This window comes from Theropithecus gelada, chromosome X (genome assembly GCF_003255815.1).
Source record: "Theropithecus gelada isolate Dixy chromosome X, Tgel_1.0, whole genome shotgun sequence".
NCBI lineage: Eukaryota > Metazoa > Chordata > Mammalia > Primates > Cercopithecidae > Theropithecus > Theropithecus gelada.
In genome coordinates this window covers 109113466-109137794 of record NC_037689.1, presented here as the reverse complement: position 1 = coordinate 109137794, position 24329 = coordinate 109113466, and the positions used below count along the sequence as shown (strand labels likewise).

Sequence of the window (24329 nt, the reverse complement as noted above, 5' to 3'; positions counted from 1 at the left end):
GCCACACACATACACACTGGCTGAAGCTCACATACTACTCACACCAATTTGTTCATCATTCCCTGAATAGGAAATGCCTTTCATTGCTGCCTAAAATGCTATCCTCATTTCCCTCAAGTACCTGATAAACTTGCTTTTCAAGCACTGGTTAAAATGCTATCTCTTCTTTAAAGTCTTCTCCATCTCTCCCAGGTAGGTAAACATGGTGACCAAACACTCTGGTTTTCTGGGGACTATCCTGGGTTTTGGTATTTGAGGTTTTGTGTCCCTCAATCTCAAGTAAACAAGGATAGTTCCATGGTCACCCGGCAGATGGAGTTAGCCATTTCCTTCTTTGAACTCTAATACTGCATGTTTATATGTCTATTTTTACATTGTATTATGTATGAGCACTTGTTATTTGTTTACAGGTCTGTCTTCCTTCTAGATTGTGAGCCCATGGAAGGTAGGAGCTGTGTTATAACCAACCGTGGATTTTGTGACAACTTGCTCAAAATACGTGCTCAATAAATGTTTTTGTTACTGAACGAAATAGCCAAAATGTATAAATTTAACTGAGCTGAGACTATGACAGACTTATATACATAAGTATTAAGGCTCAGAACCTAAAAGTGACCTATTAAAGTCTAAGAAGATATGCAGAAAATGAAAAATGGCACCTTTTCTGAGCTGAACAGGCCTGGCATATAATAACTTCTGATGACCCCACTGTTCAGTGTGGGAGAAGGAAGAGAGCTGTATGAATAGCATATGTAAGGAGATGTCATCATCAAAGGGAGGGAAAACTGGAAAAAGATGACTAAAACATGGCCAATGCAGAAAGACCCATAGAGAAAGGGAAGAAAACAAGTGTTCTCTGGAACTTGAAACATAGTTCAGAAACTTATTTTCTCTGACTGTTCTTGAACAGAAAAGGTACTCTTGATTAATCTGTTAGATCATTTAGCAAGATCTGTTTTCTTCCTGAGGTGAGGCAATATAGGCCCCATAACCTACGGACCTTATTTATAATGTTAGAAATACAACCTTTGGCCAGAAAAATGGTGGCTTTCTTCCTTGTGATATACGTGTTACCTAGAAGTTTCTGATGTTCTCAAATTCTTCATAATAACTCTAAATATCTTGGTAATAACACACAAACATCAAAGTTTTCACTGACACTGATGTGCAACTGAATTTACCTAAGTACTAAGAGAAAACTTTAAGTGATAATTCAATTTACTATATTAACAATTTCCTCAATTAAAAAAGATCAAAGCAGTCATCATAGAAGTTACCACATTTCTCCAAAGAAGTCCCCACACAATCCATATGTACTCAATAAACTGTTATTAAGGCAGTTTTGTAACAGGATTAACCACTTAATTAAAAAGCTCTAGTTTGTGACTTCAGTTCATTACAACAGTTTATAAAGTTTAAGTTAAGAAATTAGAAAACAAACCAGGGGATTTACATGGAAACATGTTAGCAACCATGAGGGGCCCCAGCACCAATATAAAGACTCACTTTACAAAGAGGATAGGGTTCTGTACAGACATTTCTTTGTAGGCTGAATATTTGAGACGCAAAACACATTTTACCATGGAAATCATATTATGTATGGTGAGAGGGCTCCAGTCCAGCCCTAAAAGTCGACTTAACATACAATGCAACTGAACTATAAGAGAGCTATTCATTGATATCTTGATATCTGTATAAATATTATATCCATGGGAAGTATTAATAGATAACTTTTACTGAATGATTATTATTAGCTTGTGCAATTCACAAATAAACCCTGAAGTTTATTTTAGACTGTTTATAATAAATTCTATTTTGATCTCTAATTGAGAAGCAACTGAGGCTTGTGGAGATAAGAAGAAGAACTTGCCCAATGTCACAAAACTAGTATTTGAATCCAGGGAGTATGAATCCAGAGTTCATGCTCTTGACCACCGCACAATACCACGTCTCACTGTTCCCAGTCTCTGGGATGGGAGTGCTCCTAGAAAAAGCAGACAAGGTCTCTTCAAGGAGTGAAGCACACTGTATATAAACTACTGGTTTAATTGATCCACCTCTGCCTCTACAGAAGAAATGGGTCAATCATTCTCTACCTGTTTGGAAATGGGGAACAAAGGGCAGGTACCCACTCAGAGAGGTAGAGGGGCTTCATACAGTATTGTATATTGCCCAGTGTCTAGTACACACACATACACACACACACACACACAAGTCATACCTCGGTATCTACGGGGGATTGGTTCCAGGAACCCCTTTAGATACCAACATCTATGGATGCTCAAGTTCCTCATATAAAACCTATGCACAGCCTCCCCTATACTTTAAATCATCTCTGGATTGTTTATGATACCTAATACAATGTAAATGCCACGTAAATACAGTCATGCATTGCTTAACAATGGGGAATACATTCTGAGAAATGCATCATTAGGCAATTTCGTCGTTTTGTGAACATCATAGAGTGTACTTACACAAACCTAGATTGAATAGCCTACTACACACCTAGGCTATATGGTACAACCTATTGCTCCTAGGTTGTAAATCTGTACAGCATGTGATTGTACTGAATACTGTAGATGACTAGTGCAGTGTGTTTAAGTAAGTCTTTGTGTATCGAAAAATAGAAAAAAGTACAGTAAAAAATATGTTATAAAAGATAAAAATTGGTACACCTGTGTAGGGCACTCACTATGAATGGAGCTTCCAGGACTAGAAGTTGCTCAGGGTGAGTCACTGAGTGACTAGTGAGTGAATGTGAAAGCCTAGGACATTACTATACACTGCCATAGGCTTTATAAATACTGTACACTTAGGCTACACTACATTTATTTAAATTTTTTTCTTTGATAATAAATTAACTTTAGCTTGCTGTAACTTTTTAAATTTATAAACTTATTTTTTCAACCTTTTGACTCCTTCGTAACAGTTTAAAACACATTGTACAGCTGTACAAAAATATTTTCTTTTTAATATCCTTATCCTATAAACTATAAACATTTCCTATCTTAAAAATGTTTTCCTTTTTTCATTTTAAACTTTTTTGTTAAAAACTAAAACACAAACAGGCTGGGCATGGTGGTTCACGCCTGTCATCCCAGCACTTTGGGAGCTGAGGCAGGCAGATCACCTGAGGTCAGGAGTTCGAGACCAGCCTGGGCAACACGGTGAAACCTCGTCTTTACTACAAATACAAAAATTAGCTGAGTGTGGTGGCAGGCACCTGCAATCTCAGCTACTCGGGAGGCTGGGACATGAGAATCGCTTGAAACCGGGGGGGCAGAGGTTGCAGTGAGCCGAGATGGCACAACTGTACTCCAGCCTGGGCAACAAAGTGAGACTCTGTCTCAAAACAAAACCTCCCCAAAAACTAAGAAACAAAGACACATTAGCCTAGGCCTAGACAGGGTCAGGATTATCAATACCACTGTTGTCCCCTCTCCATATCTTGTCCAAGTGGAATGACTTTAGGGGCAATAACTTGCATGGAGCTGTCACCTCCTAGGATAACAATACCTTGCTTGCAAATACCTCCTGAAGGACCTGCCTGAGGCTCTTCTTGAGGAGTAGGTTTGTTTATACCCTCATCACTACAAACACGTGAGTAATGCATTGAATTAGGACATCATGACATCACTAGGTGACAGAAATTTTTCAGCTCCATTATAATCTTATGGGACCACCACTGTATATTCAGTCCATCATTAACCAAAACATTGTTACGTAGCCCATGACTGTAGTCATCATACTGCATTGTTTTGGGAATAACTACAAGAAAAAGTCTGTACATGTTTAGTACAATGAAACCATCATTTAAAAAAATACTTTTGATTTGTGGTTGGTTGAATCCATGGATTTCACACCCGTGGATCAGAGGGTCAACTGTGTGTGTGTATATATATGTGTGTGTGTATGTGTATATGTATATGTGTATATACACACACACATACGTACACACACATATAAGTATGTATATATACATGCATATATATGTAAATATATGTATATACACACATATATGTATATGTATATATACACACATATATGTATACATATATCTGTCTATAGTGAAGGTTTATATGCAGCTGGTTGTTACCTGCAACTGACTCCTAATCTGATTCTTCCGTCATTTTAGAATTTCCAACTAACTTTGAGTGTTTTATGAGCGATATTTGCCAACAAGTGACTTAACACCTTATGACTTAGTTTACTTGTGACCTGGGATTTCAGAGTTTAAAAGCCAGAGGATATTGCTGCCTCTGATGTGTTTATGGATATCATGAAAGTGTCTGCCATGTCTTTCTTAGAAGAGAGTAATGGGGGCCAAATATGCAAAAAGAAATCATCACATTATAATGAACATTGTATTCCATACTTGGGCTTACTCAACCCAACATTTCAGTGTGATAGCTGAATGAGCAATCTGGTCTAATTTAACTTCCTGCTTGTCTTACATAGAAGTTCTCATTGGTCACCAAATTATGATGGACATTTGTTATTGTTGTTTTGTTGTTTAATCCTTAAAAGGCTATTTAAAATGAACCTATTATAGATCTATCCCCTTATAGGTTTACAGTAAAAGGTAATTAGGTAGGGCTGACTCACTGGGTGTTAGCCTAGCCTAAATGTGCTCCTTTCAAGCACAAAAGACTGACCAATGCCGTAAAATAAATTACAGGTAACTCCGACAATATGTGTGCTCATTCTCAGAACTAATAATGCTTGCTAAGAATTGCAGAGGGGGCTACTTGTGCTTATGAAGCAACCTTGGGCACTCAAAGCAGTACCCAAGGTTTGGAACTATAGGGCATTTGGAAGTAGGGATGTGGGTAGGTACAGAGCTAGGAAAGGAAGAAAAGCAAAATGGTGCAAAAGGTAGAGGCAAGAAACTGTGAGAAGCAGAGGAAGCAAAACGAAAAATGAGGGCAAAAACAGGGGCCAAAAGACAATGGGAGGAGAATATCACTGGTGGAATGAGGACAAAGAGAAATGAAGATAGATAAGGGCTAGAAAATCTGGGAGACCAAGGGGACCTGAATCCTAGGTCCCATTCTGTGACTGCTCCATTGCTCCTGGTCCTTTTCCCATAAAAATTCTCAAAATAATGTGCATACTTGGTATGTCAACTTCCTTACCTCCCATTTTCTCTTTAACACACAACAAATTTCTAGTCCTAAGGTAATATTTAACATTATACTTTTGTTCATATTTCATTTCAGAATATTAGTGCAAGAAGAGACTAGCACTCTAATTCTTTTGGGCTTTTCCAAATTACCATATTAGGATTAAAACAGGCTGACTGTGATATGATCTGTGAAACATGCATTACTACTCACATAAACTGATTTCAACTTCTATTTTTATATGCAGTTAATCAGCTGAACAGGTTTGTACATAATAATATACAATTCTTTTAATAATACTCCAGAGTGAGGAACCTTGTGTCCCTGCAATAGCTTTATTACTGCAGTGTTCTTCACTGGCTTCTTCCCAAGATTATTATCAGAATGAGGTTACCAAGTCTCATATACAGTATGTTTCACATCATGATCAAGTGTCTTTGCTTGGTTGGAAAAGGAGGATTTTTCCATTCTGTGGGATACAGATTTAGTCCAGAGATGATGAAATAAATGTCTCCAAGCTGCTTTCTGAATACCACTCTTCTGAAAGTACTCATAGAGACTCATAGAGACAACACACAAACCATGGCCCTTTTGGCAGAGTTGGGGAAGGCTGTAGCCTATGTACAGCTAAAGGACACAGAATCAGAGTAAGGGACTCATGAGTTTTTAGTCTTATTTAAGTAAATCTCATGTGATGGCGCAAGGCAGAAAAGTAATTAAAAAGGAATTTTTCTGGTGGAACCAAGAGCCCTACCCTGGTGACCTCCCTCTTGGCTCCTTCAACACCCGCAAGGAACTCTATGGTATTCTAGGGCATTGTGGAGCCAACTGGTAAACAATAATCTAGTGAAATTCCACTCTTTTGAAGCAATAAGGAAATGTAGGCTCAGCAAGAAGAAACCTGTACAAAGTTATGGAGTTCCTGACTGACAGACTTCAGAATACAATTCATTCTTTAACTTGCATAATGTAAACAGTTGGTAGAGGCACTAGAAAGTTCCTTGTCTAGATCTCTCACAGTCATTGGCCCCTCCTAGATTAAAAAAAAAAAAACAAAAAAACAAGTGCTGATGAACTTTGCCATCTGAGCATGAGGGTAATTCTTTACAAAAAAACAAAGCAAAGGAAAGAAAAAAAGAAAAACAAAGCAAAAGAAAGGAAAGAAAAAAACTACAACAGAAAAGTCAGTTTGATTATTGGGATAATGTTAGAACTCTGGCTCTCCCAGCTACAATGCTTACGCTGCCTTAATTGATTTAACTTTCTCTGCAGAACGTCTTATCTAAGACACCTCAGAGTACTTACTGTTTTATTAGAATGCAAAGGGTTTTCTACAATGATGTTGCAACCTGGTTGGAAAAGGTATCAATCAAAATGACAATAAAGGTCAGAAATTATCTTAATTATTAAGAAAACTCCAACTTTCTTGGTAAAGTAATTCCTCATTGGCAAAAACACAGATTTCAAAAGCCATAGGATAAAACATGTGCATGGGCATTTCAGTGTGCAAATGCCTATCATCACACTCCATGATTTGTCTCTTTAGAATTAACTTTGATCTGGAGGGACTTAGCTACTTAGTTATATGTATGGTACCTATTAGGGCAGTCAGCATATGCATCCTTGTTTTACTCCCAAGCCATGCTATAAGGATTCTGAGAAATTATAACATAATAGTAGCATAAACTTTCTTTCTCTAATTTTCTCTTGGTGGATTTTAGTTTGCTATGGAATCAGTTTCTCCTTTGGCTGTTTTCTGGGTCATAATTCACCAGTTTGAGCTGTCTGCTTCTGAATTACATTCTAAATGAGACTTGCAGCTTTCCTATGGCTAAGTCCCATTTTCCTACACTGAATTCCTGACAACCAATGATTCTTAAGAGCTGTCTATCTTTTGACAGGCAATATTTTTTTTCTGATTAAAAAGAAACCCTGTTATTCTTCTGTAATTATTTTAGTTGTAGTGATCCCAACTTCCCCCTCCTTTTAGGCATAGGTTTGCACTCAAAATAGGAGGAGTGTCAACAAACCATCAATAAACCTTGTTGTTCCATCATGGCTTATGGAAAATGAAGGGAATGCTCCCAGCTCTTCCTGAAATACATTCAAAACAATATTGACTGAGTGCTAGCAAAGTATGCTTGCTTCTCTGGCACTCAGGAAGTTTATGTCTGACTTTAATTCCAAATGAGCACGCGCCATCAAACCCAGACATTCCAATCTACAGCAAAGTCCCAGTGCTTGGAGGGATCTAGAAACAGTTTAGCCTTTAGTTGCTTTTCAATTACTAGAGATTCTCTTATTCTGCTTAACTCTCTTCTCTAGTCATACAAGCCAACTATAATTTCCTTGTTCTTACAAGTAGAAATAAGAACAACTAACATTTCTGTAGTGTTTTAAGTGCAGGAAAAGGAAGTGGGAAGCCTACTAGTGTAGATAAGAGGTCTGAATTTAGATTTCTGTCCTCCTTTCTCCCTTGCCATATTGGTAATGCACTCCTAATCATGAGTAGTCAGACTGTTGGGTTTATTATGCACCAATATATGCTAGCTACTCAGTCAGCAGCTAGACCATTTTAATGATGAACTCCATTTTCAGAAGAAGCAAAATTGCAAAAGAAAATAGCATATCATGGAGGCATACGCTGAACTAATGTCATTTCTTTTTGGATAGTGCTACTGGACTGGTAAATCAGAGAATGACATAAAGCAAATCAGGATTTCAATTAGGCTTTTATAGTATTACTCATAAATGTTTAGACAAAATGGATAAATGTGAGTAGAATGATAGCGCTATTTTTTGGTTGGACAACCATGTTCAAAGAGGGGTGATGACGAATTTTTGTCCAGGTTTGACAGTGTTCTATAAAGGGCTTGCCACATTGATATTTGACCTTTTCCTGACTGCCATTTTTCCCTGAGGATGGGGTCCTAGAAGCACTGATTCTTAAATCTCCACAGATGACTCCAATGTGCAACCAAGGAGATCCACTGATATAGCATCTGTGGTTCACATACTATACTACATATTGTTTTTAGCAGTAATACCAATAACTGTCTTCCAGCGATCCAATCTTTGATACAGCTTCACAGATGTTTAAAGTAAGGGGTAGAAAGAGAACACTTAAAATTTATTTTAACTTGGATAAAGATTTGGAACATTACCATAAAAGGTGTTTCAAAGTGTCTAGTAGGGACTTCAAGTGGATGTCATATTTTTACATATCACAAATAACAAATTCCATCAAAACCTGTTGATAAGAATAGCCCCATTATGTGTAAAAGCAAAGTTAATAAAGGGGTACACTCTGGGTGCTGAGAAAACAGACCAAAGTTTTGTTTGACAAAAATGATTGTGTCTCCTTACTTAGAATCAGGTTATTATAGTAACAGTTTTTTAAAGTCTTCAATTAACAAAAAAGCTGATGATATCAGCAGAACAGTAACATTTGATTTGTATATCCACAGGGAAAGTTAGATTTTTAACCCCAGTCACTTTGGCAAAGAGAAGGAACAAGGTACTTAATTATTGGAGGCTGCACTAAAACTGTCTATAGGTCACAGAACAACATGTCCAAGGCCAATTATGTTGAGTACAAATACTTCAGGCAGTGGGGGACAGTAAGAAGCTTGTGTCCTCTCTCTCTGGAAGGATACCAGCCTCATAACATCAGTACAATTAATGACTCTCTGACCTTTAAAAGGAATTTTATGAACAAATTACGTCAATTAGTATAGCAAAATTTACATTTAAAAATCTCAGCTGCTTTCTAACTAAGGGGAAAAGTAGTTAATTCCTTGCATCGACAATATGTTAATAGGCAATATTCATGAAGGTTCTGCTCAACTGGAACTGATACAACAGAGACAGAAAAACCCACAGTGAAACATAAATGACCTTGAAATGTATAGCCCCAGATTTCACCTTGAATTTCTTCTGTTCAGTGTTACCTGTTCATGGTGATTGTACTGAACTGTGCAAAACCCTCCATTCCTTGAGTAGATGGGTGTGCCACTCTCATGAAGGATATGTTCTTAGGAGAGTGAATCCAACCTCCCTTCATGAGTAGGCAAAAAAAAAAAAAAAACCTCTAAACATCCTTTCTCTGTTTTTCCTATCATACTACTTTACTATCCATATATACATTTTCATATATATATACATTTCTTACAATGAACTGGACACTGTGCTAGGTGTTATTCATTTAGTTTCCATACTAATGCTGTAAGATAGATATAGTTCTCATTTTACAGATAGGAAGCAGGCTTAGAAAGGTTTTAAGTAACTTACAAACAGTCACAGAGCTTGCAGGTTATAGAGCCAGGACACACCCAGATCTGCCTGACTACAAGACCAAAATTTTTCACATCAACATGCTACCCTGTACTCTACTACTCTGTCTTTCTTCCACTTCCTTCCTTCTACCTCTCTCCACCTCAAAGCACACATTAGTGGATGGTTGTAGTGTTGGAAGGATATTAACGAAAGGACTAATCTGGCACTCTTTTATACTCTTCTTAAAGCTCTTGATTATTTTCTATTTTCTCACATATGGCCTGGGCACCAGGATCCAAGAAAACGCTGCTCCGTGTAGGCTCATGTTAGATCTTTTTTCTCTCCAATCTCCCCACGGTTTCAGCGACTACATTTTAAAGATTCCAAATAAGAGCATATAGCCTGAGACATTGTGTTTCCTTCAAGAGAACATTAGGAAAACATATTTGAAATCGAAACCAAAAAAAGTACTCCTGATGCCTAGAAGAGACAAAATTAGAATAGGGCTAGCTCTATATGGGCTTGTTGATTGATTAATTGAAGGTTGATCACACATACAGAGAGTAATGAGCAAAGTTAGAGTAAATCCTTATCAGTGGAATTCAACAGGGTGGTCTTTCTGACAGGTCTTTTTGTTGCAGACTTAATGTAGGCTTCCTGAACCTTGTGGTTTGTTAATCTGCAAGTACTTGTTTAGATATCAAGCGGTGGAATCTAAGATACAAGCTGTTAATTATGAGTTCTAATCCCAGGCTAGAAGATGCCTATAAAGATCAAAACCTGTTTCCTTTTTTCTAATAATTAGCAGCCTAGCTAAAGAGAGATCAATTGTAATTGGGGAACTGAAGAAGGTAATAAAGCCATTACCGAGACTAGTTGTTTTACAGAGCCATTTGTTTAATCCTTAAAATTTGCAGGTTGTAAATTACTCATTAGAAGGCAGAAAGCAAAATAGCCATAATCCATTTAGTGCCTCCAAACTCCAAAGACTTAGGGGAGGAAATCCATAGAAACAAGACGTCTGATGTGTTCTTTCACTGCGATTTCTTAATGGGCAAAGGTGGTTAAACAATAAGGAAAAGCCCATGTAATTATCCTGATGTGCTGGAACATAGGTCAGGGGTGGACTTGATTAAATCCATGGAGGGCTATCCCACAAATGGTGGGAAAATGCTCCTTCTTTTCCACTCAGCCCTGAAGGCAGCTAATCAATGTGCACATCTCATTTCCAGATTTTTTCATGAGATCAGAGAAATAGCCTATAGCATTCATTAGGGTATTCCCTCATATCTGTTGTTTTCTAATCAGCACAGGGAATAAAACAAGAGTTAGGAGACAGCCAGGAGGAAGCTGTCCTCCTCTCCATACATACATACATACATAATTCTGCTCCCAACTACAAAATGTTTAACTGCAAAAACAACTAGACAGTTAGTTTATAGGTCTCTTTACATGCATAGAAAGCCACATATATTTGATTTGCATATGGATTTTACAAGCTTTATATGAAAACTCTTAACCATTTACTAAGAACAATGTTTTTTTTTCTTTTTGCATACCATGGGTACAATTCAATTTTAGACTCCTAGTGGTAATGATACAGGCAATATACAAGATGCCTATGATACTAGCACTGTGCATGAATTTTGAGAGTAGAATTTGAATCCGTGCATATTTTCTTTTTTAAACAATGTGATGCCTGTTATATATACAAAACACAACTTCTGTTAAGAGCTCACTGCTGGGCTATACACAACAAAATACCTATGGCTCACTTCTGCACTGAGTAAGCATTTCTTTCATACCTCTTTCCTTTTCTCCACATGATCAATAGCACATCTCCAAAATAAGATGATAGGGTTAGGTTGTGAAATAAAGTTTTTCTCTTTGCAGGGATAACAAGATCACGTGAAGATCAAATCTCTGATTTTGTGGTAGCAAAGTGAGTTAGCAAATGCAAACTGTTTCCTATCATTTTCTACTTGACAATCTAATTAAGTTTGTGATTTCACCAGGTTAGCACTATGTCTATCTCTGTGTTCCATTCAATACCCACTAAGCTGTTGTTAATCAATAAATCATTACTGATAATGAAGGAAAATCCAATTTAAAAATTACAGCTGTTCTGGAAATGCATTTATTTACTTTGTTAAAGTAATTATAAAGCAAGTGTTTTTTAGATTGATCATTTAACCATGTCATGTAATAAAAGTACTTTCTCCCCACATCTAACTTAAAAAAAAGCTACATATATTTTACATTAGAAAGCTATACTAAGGAATCTTAAAGACCCTTGTCATTAAAAATACAATCAAAGCATGTTAGAAAAATGTTAAAAGTCCTAGCCAGAATAATCAGGCAAGAGAAAGAAATAAAAGGCATCCAAACAGGAAGAGAAGAAATTAAACTATCTCTCTTCCCAGATGAAATGATTCTATACCTAGAAAACCCATAGTCTCTGCCCAAAGGCTTCTAAATCTAATAAACAACTTCAGCAAAGTTTCAGGATACAAAATCAATGCTAAAAAACTTAATAGCATTTCCATACACCAACAACATCCAACTAAGAGCTAAATCAATAGCACAATCCCATTCACAACAGCCCTAAAAAATAAAATACCTAGGAATACAGCTAACCAGGAAGGTGAAAGATCTCTACAACAAAAATCACAAAACACTGATGAAAGAAACCAGAGATGACAAAAACAAATGGAAAAACTTTCCATGTTCTTGGATAGGAAGAATCAATATTTTTAACATGGCCATACTGCCCAAAGTAATGTACAGAATGAATACTGTTCATATCAAAATACCAACGACATTTTTCACAGAATTAGAATAAACTATTCTAAAATTCATGTGGAACCAAAAAAGCCCCAATAGCCAAAGCAATCCCAAGCAAAAACAACAAAGATGGAGGCATCACATTACCTGACTTTAAACTACACTACAAGCCTACAGTAACCAAAACAGCATGGTACTGGTACAAAAATGGACACATAGATGAATAGGACAGATGAGACAACCCAGAAACAAAGTCGCACACCCACAACCACCTGATTTTTGACAAAGTCAACAATAATAAACAATGGGGAAAGGACTACCTATTCAATAAACGGTGCTGGGATAACTGGCTAGCCATAAGCAGAAGATTGAAATTGGATCCTTTCCTTTCATCATATGCAAAAATCAACTCAAGATGGATTAAATACTTAAATGCAAAACCTAAAGCTATAAAAACCCTAGAAGAAAATCTAGAAAATACCATTCTGGACATGGGCCCTGGCAAAGATTTCATGATAAAGACTCCATAAGCAATTTCAACAAAAATAAAAATTGACACATGGAACTTCATTTAAGTGAAGAGCTTCTGCACAGCAAAAGAAACTATCAATTGTGTAAACAGACAACCTACAGAAATGGAGAAAATATTTGCAAACTATGCATCTGATGAAGGTCTAATATCCAGCTTCTATAAGGAACTTAATAAGCAAAAATCAAACAACCCCATTCAAAATTGGACAAAGGACATGAACAGACACTTCTCAAAAGAAGATATACATGTGCCCAACAAGCATATGAAAAAATGCTCCACATCACTAATCATTAGAGTAATTCAAATCAAAACCACAATGAATACCATCTTACACCAGTCAGAATGGTTATTATTAAAAAGTCAAGAAGGGGCTAGGCACAGTGGCTCATGCCTGTAATCCCAGCACTTTGGGAGGCCGAGGCAAGTAGATCACTTGAGGCCAGGAGTTTGAGGCCAGCCTGGCCAACATAGTGAAGCCTGTCTTTACCAAAAATATAAAAAATTAACCAGGCATGGTGGTGCATGCCTGTAATCCCATCTACTTGGGAGGCTAAGGCACTAATAACTTGAACCTAGCAGGCGGAGGTTGCAGTGAGCCAAGATCATGATCACGCCATTGCACTCCAGCCTAGGCAACACAGCAGACTCTGTCTCAAATTAAAAAAAAAAAAAAAAAAAAAAAAAAAAAAAAAAAAAAAAAAAAAAAAAAAAAAAAAAAGTCAAAACATAACAGATGCTGGCGAGGTTCAGGAGAAAAGGGAATGCTTATACACCGCTGGAGGGAATGTAAATTAGTTCAGCCACTATAAAAAGCAGTTTGGAGACTTCTCAAAGAATTTAAAACTATCATTCAACTCAGCAATCCCATTACTGGGTATATACCCAAAGGAATATAAATCATTCAACTCAGCAATCCCATTACTGGGTATATAATCAAAGGAGTATAAATTGTCCTACAATAAAGACATAGACACGTGTATGTTCATTGCAACACTATTCACAGTAGCAAAGACATGGAGTTAATTTAGATGTCCATCAACAGTGGATTGGATAATGGAAATGTGGAACATATATACCATAGAATACTATGTAGTCATAAAAAAGAATGAAATCATGTCCTTTACAGCAACATGGATGCAGCTGGAGGCCATTATTCTAAGCAAATTAATGTAGAAACAGAAAACCAAATGTTACATGTTCACTCATAAGTGGGAGCTAAACATTGAGTACACACAGACTCAAAGAAGCGAAAAATTCACACTGGGGCCTACTTGAGAGTGGAGGGTGGGAGGAATCTGAAGATCTAAAAACTACCTATTGAGTACTCCATTCATTACCTGGGAGATGAAATAATCTGTACACCAACCCTAACAGCATGGAATTTACCCTTGTAATAAACCTGCATATGTACCCCCCGTGAACCTAAAATAAAAGTTGGAAGGAAAAAAGAATTAAGTGAGAAAAAGAGAAAAAAAAAGAGTAGTTGCTCTTTCTCAAAAAAAAAAAAAAAAAAAAGAAGAAAAAAGAAAGAGAAAAGGAAAACTGTTGAGACATTGTAAGATAAACTTTAAAAAGCTTACAGTAAATTTGAAAATTATAACTTGGTGCTTCTATGTTACTGGTCTCAGAAAAGAGCCCATTCTGGTCACTTTTGGTGGAAGCTAGAAATGATATTTGGCCTTTCCCCTTTGCTGGGAATAAAGTACCTGACTTCTCTTCTGACTTACCCTGAGTGGATTTTCATTAAGGTAAGGGGGTTCACCTTCCACCATTTCAATTGCCATAATTCCCAGAGACCAGATATCAACTTTCGGACCATAAGCTTTTCGAGTCACCACCTCAGGTGCCATCCAATATGGGGTTCCCACCATAGTGCTTCGTTTACTTTGCTCAGGAGTGATCTGGGCACAGAACCCAAAGTCAGCTGCAGAGAAGAAAAGCCAGTTAAAATAAGCCCAAATTATTTTCCTTTTCACAATATATCACTTTCAGATATGGCTGTATCTTCCTTTGTTACACACTGAGTTTCCACAACTGCCTAGCTCATACCTTTTTGTTAACTGATGTCTCAGCTGGTCTTGATTTTAAGAAGGTCTGAAATAATTGACTAATGTGATGTCATTTTTACTAGACTTCAATCTAATTCCTCCTCATCACTGTTTTCTCAAACTTACAGAATTTTTCAGTTTCCTAATTAGGTAGTTGTAATTTATTCATTCCACAAGTCACTAGAAATTCTGAAATATTAAATCCAAAAAATGTGGTCACAATAATCAGGAACAGTGTTAGAAAAATTCTTTACTTCAAATTGGGCTGTAATTTCTTTCAAATAAATCACTTTCAGTAACCATTATCTTCTTAAGATATACAATAAAAGAACAGAAATTCCCTGATACTCTAACACCACCTGAACCAAAATACCTACTCAATTTAACAGAGCCATCCATCCCGAGAAGAATATTGTCACTCTTTATATCTCTATGGATCACCTGGTTTGAGTGCAAGAAATCCAAAGCTTGCAGGCACTATTAAATCAGAAAAAAAAGTTCTAATTATATCACAAATAATTTTTTAATACTAAGTTTTATTTCTAGATAAGTTTTGGGCAGGGATATAACTTTATTTTGTCAAGTGAAATCGATTACTGAATGCTTCAATAACACCACTTTAAAGTCACATTACCATTTACATCAATGATGCCACTTAGCATTATACATGCTACGTATGATGGCTGACACATCAGACTAGGACATGAAGAATGATAATGTGATAAATAGCACCAATCCTCAATACAGTCAAACTAACCAATTAATATACTTTGGCCCAGTTATTTGGAGGATTCAGCTTGGTCTTCTACAGCTGTGGTAAGCTTCATTGTACATGGTATGATTTGATTCAGAAGTTCTGGAGTGAAACCCAGGAATCTACATTTAAAACAAGTGCCCCAAACTATTTCTAACGGGTAGCCAGGTTTGGGAACCACTCCGAGGCTATGAAGTAATAGGCACTTGTTTGGAAATGCCTTTGCAGTGTAGTGCTGGAAGAAGGAAACCACAGGCTCAGGGTAGTAAGTTTGATTTATGGCATGAATAGAAAACATATATGTTTGGTGGATATGTGGGGTGGGAAAATGATAATGAGAGGAGAGCAAGGAAGAAATGTAAGTGAACAACTTACAAAAACAAAACAAAACAAAACAAAAAAACAAAGATTAGCTGATATCACTTAGTTTTGTTTTTCTATCATTGGTTTTCAAGTTTCAGTGAGTCAGAGTTCCTACTTTTGTTGATAGAAAACCTCACCAAAATAAATGGGATAGCTTATAATGCCTAAGATGAGACTCCAGTAAAAAGTGTGTGTGTGTTTTAATAGTCAACATAATAAATGTAATAATATATCTTTAATTTAGTTTGAAACCCCTTAGGGGTATGACACTTACTGGAAAAGAGACAGACTGTCAGGCCCCCTGTGGGGCTGTAAGGGAAGTTCAGATTGTACTGTGAAAGCAACTGCTTTCTGGGCTGAGGGAAGACCTCGTTTAAATTGCCTTATAAAAATGATGAAAATATAACTTATTTTACATGGCTCATATTACACATGCAGGATAAAACAAGTATCATGTAAAAACTTCCCCAAATTAGAAAGAAGTGTTATGCCAATATCACTGTTTCCCATGTTTACCGAAACTACAGCATGTGGGTTTAGATATGGCACCTCACGAATGACATAATGGAACTAAAAGATTCACAAAAGGCAGCTAAAATAAACAAGGGGCTCAGGAGGGTGATGCTGGGGAGTGCTATTAGGACAGAATTCAAATTGAAGTTGGCCTCTCCAATTGTTTTCAGTGGAAAAGTTCTACTATTGTTACTTTAATGACATAAACATTCTGAATAATCAGAAACGAAGAACTGCCAATTTTGGTGTTCTTCTCAGCTGGAAATGCTCTATTTGCTTACCTCTCTGCAGACAGCTGCTATCTGTCCTTCATCCATGCAGGTCTCTGTGACCACATCAGTCAGAGAGCCACCAGCCAAGTATTCCATGACTACCCATAGTTCATCACCCACCAAGTAGCTATAACAAGAAAAGAAAAGACTTTGCCTTATGATGCTAAAAAATTGGAGACTCTGATATTCCCAGGCCTCAGTTCTGATAGAAGTCAACTCTGAGTTGTGCCACGCCCATTACCTTTCAGAAGGTATTGAGGGGCATACCCCAAGTGATCAAATATGGAGCCAAGGGTCACCAGAGCCCTATAATTCAGGCAACGAGAGCATGAGGTTATTCAAATCACCTGACACCATCTGAAGGCACTTCAGCAGTATAATCAGGTCTCTCTGAAACCTTGCTTATCAAGAAAGATAAATTATAGGAAATGGAGTGACCCCAATGTTCCCACTCTGCCCTAAGACCCATATCAATGTGAAGCAAGATTTTATATTCAGTATTGTTCAAACTATGGTGTCCATAAAATTCACCTGGAAAACCTGTTAAAAATAAAACTTCACAGTCCAGTCCTCATCTTATTATTTATGGAAAGCAGCCTAGAATTCTGCATTTTTTATAAGTGTAGATGCATTTTTTATTTTTTTATTTTTTATTTTTTGCAAAATTACAAACACAGAATGACTTTAGGTTACTCTGTTGCAGGTGGTTCCTAAGTTACACTTTAGAAGACACTGATCAAGACTGTAAAATTTGTGGCCAGGTGGAGTGGCTCACGCCTGTAATCCCAGCACTCTGGGAGACCAAGGTGGGTGGGTCACCTGAGGCCAGGAGTTTGAGACCAGCCTGGCCAACATGGCAAAACCCCATCTCTACTAAAATACAAAAAATTAGCCGGGTGTGGTGGCGCACACCTGTAATCCCAGTTACTTGGGAGGCTGAGGCAGGAGAATTGCTTGAACCTAGGAGGGAGAGGTTGCAGTGAGCTGAGATCGTGCCACTGCACTCCAGCCAGGGCGACAGAGCAAGACTCTGTTTAAAAAAAAAAAAAAAAGACTGTAAAATTTGACCCTCTTTTCTCCCAGTTTTTCCTCCTTCTGTAACATTGGTCTACCTGGCCCAAAAAGCAGAAAACAGCATTTTAAGCTTATTGAGGTATTAAGGTTGAAGACCTAGATTTAGTTTCTTTGTATCACCTTCAGAGAACACAGCACAGTGGTACTAAACAAACTCTTTTTGAAATTGAATGAGAGAGATGTTAACCAGAAGTGAAGAGTTAGTGCTGCCTTTAAATACCTATTTATAACACACTGTTAATACCACTGATGAAAGAGACATTAATTACCTGGTTTAGGAAAAAGGTTTGAGATTAAAGTCTGAATTCCCTAGACCTCAATGTCAGTTAATCACAAAGCACCCATTAAAGCCATTATAGCGGGCCATGGTAGTCAGCCTTCTTCACTTAGACTCCCAGAAATTGTACTGGCTCCAAACAAACACTTGATGTAATGTTTAAAACACCACTACTCCTTCCTATATGCAATGGTCTATTTTCTGCCAAAATGGAGCTGTGATTCTCAAAACGAAATTATACAAACTTCTTTTATTTACAACCAAGACCATAAAATGTTTCTTCAAGTGTCTGATATGTGGACAAAGCTAAATGAGTGCAAGTTTAGCAATAGATCTAATACTCTACTACATTGTAGCATTTGAGAAATATTTGCAGAATGACTGTTAAATAAACGAATCCCAAATAAAGTAATTTGCCAAGAAAAAATGACATCCCACAAAGAATACAAGTACATAACGAGACAAAACACTTACCTATCTAAATAATTAACAATATTAGGGTTCTTATTTTCCCTCATGACCAGAATTTCATTAATAATTAATTCCTTCTTGGGTTGCTGTTGTAGGTTCATCTGCTTTATGGCCACCTGAATGGCAATTAAAATACAAGAATGAATTACAATCATTATAATAAACATGAATATTCATATTTTGGGGGACACAGAGTGAAACATACACATTCTTTATTTACTAAGCTCTTTCCCTGTGCCACAAACTCATGCCCCCCACTTTTATTTTTGGTTAATCATGGGTAAACCACTCACTTCAGAGGCTTTGGGCACCAATGAAGGAAACACCTATCTCAACCCAGTGCTACCCATTTTTTTTTTTAGGCAAAGTTGCTATCAAAGAAGATAAGTGATAAATATGAATAAAAGAAAATAAAAATCAGCATTGAACGTTAGCACTTACCTCTTGTCCTGTTGCAATGTCGAGTGCTGTATAAACAGTACCTGATGCCCTGTGAAGGTGAAAATTATCAAAAGAATAAGCAATCAAGCTGTTACCAATATATTTTACTTGAAATAAAATGTAATTATTTTGAGGGGAGGAAAATTAGCAAACTCAAAATTAAAGTATGAAGAAAAGGAACAACCTTTTAAAAAATATTATTGTGATTAAAAAAACACTTCACAGGAGATCTACCCTCTTAACAAATTTTTAAGTGCACAATATTGGAACAATCTTTTTATACAGCAAACACACCTGAAACAATCACAATGTATCCCTTGTGGTGGAGTGTAGGAACTCCAGTCAGACTTTCTGGCACCAGTCTGAGTGTCATGCACTATGCAGTAATAAATTGAGCAAAATGGCCTTGCTTCTTTTAGGAAACTCCTGGAATCCCCTAAATATTTCTTGAATCTTGTAATAACCAATATTGCAGGCCTCTGATTAAACTGAAGAATAGTTTAGGAAAGAAAATATCATCTTTTGCTTAGGCAAGCATAAATTAACCTTCACTTTTACTATAGAAACAGAGTGGCTCTTTTAATATATTTCCAATTTTTAAGACTATCTTCATCTAAAGAATCAATCTCTCTCAGTGCTGTACTGTACTATGGCTACATGAAGCAATAGCAACATGACTTTACTATTGAGCCATTGTTTTCTTATTTTTACTAAATTTCTCAACAACTTCTATGAAGTGTCACTCCAGCCCAATATTCTTTTAAAATCTATCATTTCTGGGCCTGGTGCAGTGGCTTACACCTGTAACCCCAAAACTTTGGGAGGCTGAGGCAGCAGGATTGCTTGAGCCCAGCAGTTTGAGACCAGCCTGGGCACCATGTTGAGATCCAGTTTCTATGAAAAAATTTAAAAATTAGCCAGGTGTGGTGGCACATGCCTGTAGTCCCTGCTTTTCAGGAGGCTGAGATGGGAGGATCACTTGAGCCCAGGAGTTCAAGGTTGCAGTGAACTGTGATTGTGCCACTGCACTCCAGCCTGGGTGTCTTAAAAAAATTAATAAGGAGCCAGTTCATGTCGCAAAAAATTAATAATGTATCGTTCTTTATATCTTAGCAGTACTCTTGGTTCCATTCCAACTTCGATTATGGTGTTCCCTTGTTTTGCAAATAGAAATTGTATAGTAAGCTGCATTCACAGTAACTTTCTATGAATCACAAATGCATTCTAAACCACCTTCCACCACCACCCTCAAGAAAAAGAAATAAAAAGTCAATTTCGCTTTTAGTGAATAAAGGAGTTAGAATAGAGATCAGTCCTGTGATTGACTACGCATTCTAATGCTCCAACATTGCTCTGTAAACTTTCTGTAATTATTTCTCTCTTATTCTCTATTTCATCCTTGCTGTTTCGTTTTCTGAGTCCAGGAATTATTTTCTTATGTCAGGCACTTCCTTGTCATTCTTTTCCCTTCTCCTTGGATTAGCCCAAATATTTCTCACAGGTCCAGGAAGTGGACCTGGCTCTCAGGGAGTAAACTCGGTATGTAGTATAAGGCATATCTGACTATTAGTAGAGATCTGAGTTCTAATATTTGTCCTAACATCATCAAGCTATGTGACTTTGGGCTAGTCACTTCCTTTCACTGAGTTTCCGTCCCGTCACATGGAAAACAGGTATCACAATAACAGTAAACATGTACTGAGTATGTTGTATATGTCAGACACTACACTAAGAACTTTAGATAATTTATCTTATGTAATCCTTACCATATTTTTATAAGGCAGATGCTATTATTCCCATGTTACATATGATGAACTGAGGCTCAAAGAGGTTACCTGCCCAAGGTTACATAGTTAACAACCCATGTCTGTCTGACTCTCACTTTTAAAGTACAGGAAATGAGCTACTTTTTTTCTAAGGGTCTTTAATTCTATGATTTATAATCTACAACTCTACCACCCTCCTCACTCTGCTTGGGTTTCTAAACATCGATTGGAACTAGGCTGAAAAATCACACTTAATCAATAGGTGCCACCTAAACCAGGATTTGGTAATTCTAGAAATTTCTTAGGCTTGAGGCTTGTATCAAACAAATCATTTCCTCACTTTTGTAAGTGTGAGATTCTAGGCTCAGAGCTCACAGTTAGTGCCCAATAAATATTTGTTGAATAAACAAATGAATAAAAATCTTGTAAAGCAAACATGCAATGCCAATACGACCTTTCCTTTCTGTGAAGAAAACATTTCTTCTACTTAAATCTAAATAAAGTACTTTGCTCCTGGAATAAGCAAACAGACATTCCTGACTTCAGAGCCCGGTGTGTGATTTGTCCTTCTGAACTTATTTGAGTTCAAAGGAATAGATCACCTCGACTTGGTGTATATTTCAGCTGCAATAAGTCCTGAGAAACTAGTTAAATCTAATTGCAAAATATGATTTAAAAATGCCTTTTGACATACAGCTAGCAAACATATGAAAAAATGCTCCACATCAATAATCATCACAGAAATGCAAATCAAAACCACAAAGAGACACCATCTCTCACCAGTCAGAATGGCAATTATTAAAGAGTCAATAAACAACAGACGTTGGCAAGGCTGCCAAGAAAAGAAAACACTTATACACTGCTGGAGGGAATGTAAATTAGGTCATCCGCTGTGGAAAGCAGTTTGGAGAGTTCTCAAAGAACTTAAAATGGAACTACCATTTGACCCAACAATCTTATTACTGGGTATATAACCAAAAGAAAATCACTTTGTCAAAAAGATTCATGCACTTGCATGTTCATTGCAGCACTATTCGCGATAGCAAAGACATGGAATAAACCTATGGGCCCATCAATGGTGGATTGGATAAAGAAAAATGTGGTACATGTACACCATGGAATATTATGCAACCATAAAAAGACTAAGATCATGTCCTTTGCAGTAACATAGATGGAGCTGGAGGCCATTATTCTAAGTGAACTAATGCAGGAATAGAAAACCAAATACAACATGTTCTTACTTGTAAGCTGGAGCTAAACACTGGGTACTCATGAACATAAAGCTGGCAACAATAGACACTGGGGACTACTAGAGTGAGGAGGGAGGGAGGAGGGTAAGAGTTGAAAAACTAACTGTTGGGTACTATGCTTACTTCTGGGTGATGGGATAATTTGTACCTTAAACCTCAGCATTATGCAATATACCCAGGTAACATACCTATACATGTACTCCCTAAATCTAAAATAAAATTTAAAAATAAATAAATAAAAGTGACTGTTTGGTTTATTCACATGTATTTAGGCCACATGCACAATTACTTTAGATGCAAAAGAGTGAGAGTATCTGCAAAATGGGATAATAGTTCCTATTTCACAGGGCTGTAGAGAATTGCATGGCACAATCTATGTAAGCATTTAGCCCTGTGCCAGATCAGAGTTGATGCCTATATGGTAACTGCTATTATCATCATTTGTTGTTGCCACTGTTGCTATCGGTTTCACAGTAGGGGATGACTGATACACTGAACTATTAGTTGGCCCATCCCAACCTCCCAGCCAAAGCATCCTTGCTAACATCTGCCCCTATTTCCAAAAAGGACGGAGGCTGAGGTAAACTATTGGAACACGTTTTACAGGTTCCACATCCTTTCTTTCCCCCTAGGGAAGTGGTTTTACCCTTTTCTTTGGAAGTTGGAACGCCTTTATCAAATGAAACTGTATGAAAAAACTCTCAATATATTAAACAAATAAATTGGGAGTTGCCCCAGTTAAAGCTAGGGAGGGAGGCCCAAAATGCGTGCCCAGATGGCCTTTCTGTTATTCAACACTCCTGTCTCCCTAACCCCCAAGCCCATTTCCACTGTCTCAAGGGCTAAAATTGTGATTGACTTGGGGGAGTGCAAGTGGGGATTCATGTTTAACATTTTGAGAGCTTTACCTTTCAGATTCTTGGGTTTATTTTTTGTTGTTGTTGTTGTTGTTGTCCTCCTCCAGCACCCTCAGCATTTCATTGTATTAAAATTGCTAGAATTCTAACCCTGGAATCTCAATATCCTGGGATTTATGGCATCCAGGGGTATAAAATTGCTATAAATTACTAATCCACAGAGGTTAAAGATCCTAAAACTCTAGAGCACCAGCTGCTAACTAAAAATGAGTCTTCCTCCTCACCTCCCCTCCCCACTTACTGCACATGTGCAATTATGTAATGTGTGTGTGTGTGTGTGTGTGTGTATGTGTGTGTATATATATATATATATGCATTTCCCTACCCTGTACCCTGGTTCTCTTGTCATAAAATGGTAATATACTCTCCTACCACACTTACCAACCCCCTAAACCAAATATGTTGTTAGGTGGTTGGAACTCCCTGCTCTGACAAATAAGTTACGGGTTTGTGCAACTTCTAGCCTTTGCACAACCTTCAACTCGAAGGCACAAATTCGGATACTAACCTGCAAATTAAAATTTAGCACCTTTTCCCCAGCTCTGTCTTAGCACCCCCAACATATTTCCGCACCCCAGTTCTGATGGTTTTCCGTATTCTAACAATTTAAAATTCTACGGGTATAAATATGAATCTCTCCTTCAAGAGATCTCAACTTCCTTCAAGATTCATCTGTTAAAGCTCTCTTATTGCTCACTGCTGGGTTGAGAACAGTAGTCCTCACTCCCATTCATTCAAACCTCCCCTGGTTCAAGTCCTACTAGTTCCTAGTTCTCAGACTCTGGGTAAGTAATTTAGTTTCTTTGTCATTTAGGATTAAAGGAGGACTAAATGTATATAGTTCTGGCATACAGTGATTTCCCAATAAATATTAGCAATAATGATAATTATTATTTAGTTGATTATTTCCTAACATATTCATTAAGTTCTCAAATGCTAGTGTGTGAATCATAAGAAAGCTCTGTAAGTATCTGGGAGTTTTTAAGATATTTGATGTTTCAAAATTCATAACAAAAAAATGACAATTACCTGAGAACAGCTAATTCAAATATCACATATACTTCCTTTTAGCTAGAATTATATCAACTTGTAATTACATTGGCTATCACATGATGATTAAAAGCTTTCATTAGCAGTTACATGTATTTTTGCTTAATAAAGTACAATAAATAAACTATTAACAAATATAGTTCAATCATCAAAATTATTTATAATCTGGGGTTTACAAAGACAAATAATTGAAGGGATCTTGGTGAAGTTGGGAAGCACTCTCCTTGTAATAACTGAAGCACAGTAGTGTATACCCCCAAAGAAACAATCTTCATGCCAACCATGTTGCACTGATTCCCAAAGATGAGCTTTGCAACAGCCTGGGGTATATCAAAATATCTCCATGCATATATTTACAAAATAAAACTTTAATTCACTTTAATTTTTAAAAGTTGGTGTCATTTTTGTTCCATATGAAA

General features: G+C 37.0%; 1 protein-coding gene across 3 annotated transcripts in view; it reads right to left on the bottom strand.

The window, feature by feature from the left end:
- Nucleotides 1-24329, bottom strand: part of PAK3 (p21 (RAC1) activated kinase 3) — a 286207-nt gene that overhangs the window by 9814 nt on the left and 252064 nt on the right. For all 3 annotated transcript variants that reach the window (XM_025373283.1, XM_025373282.1, XM_025373281.1), the window contains 5 exons: nt 18928-18976; nt 18490-18602; nt 16674-16791; nt 15140-15239; nt 14442-14638 (listed from right to left, as the gene is read on the bottom strand). In XM_025373283.1, the coding sequence (XP_025229068.1) occupies nt 14442-14638; nt 15140-15239; nt 16674-16791; nt 18490-18602; nt 18928-18976 (577 nt within the window). The remainder of the gene's footprint in view (nt 1-14441; nt 14639-15139; nt 15240-16673; nt 16792-18489; nt 18603-18927; nt 18977-24329) is intronic.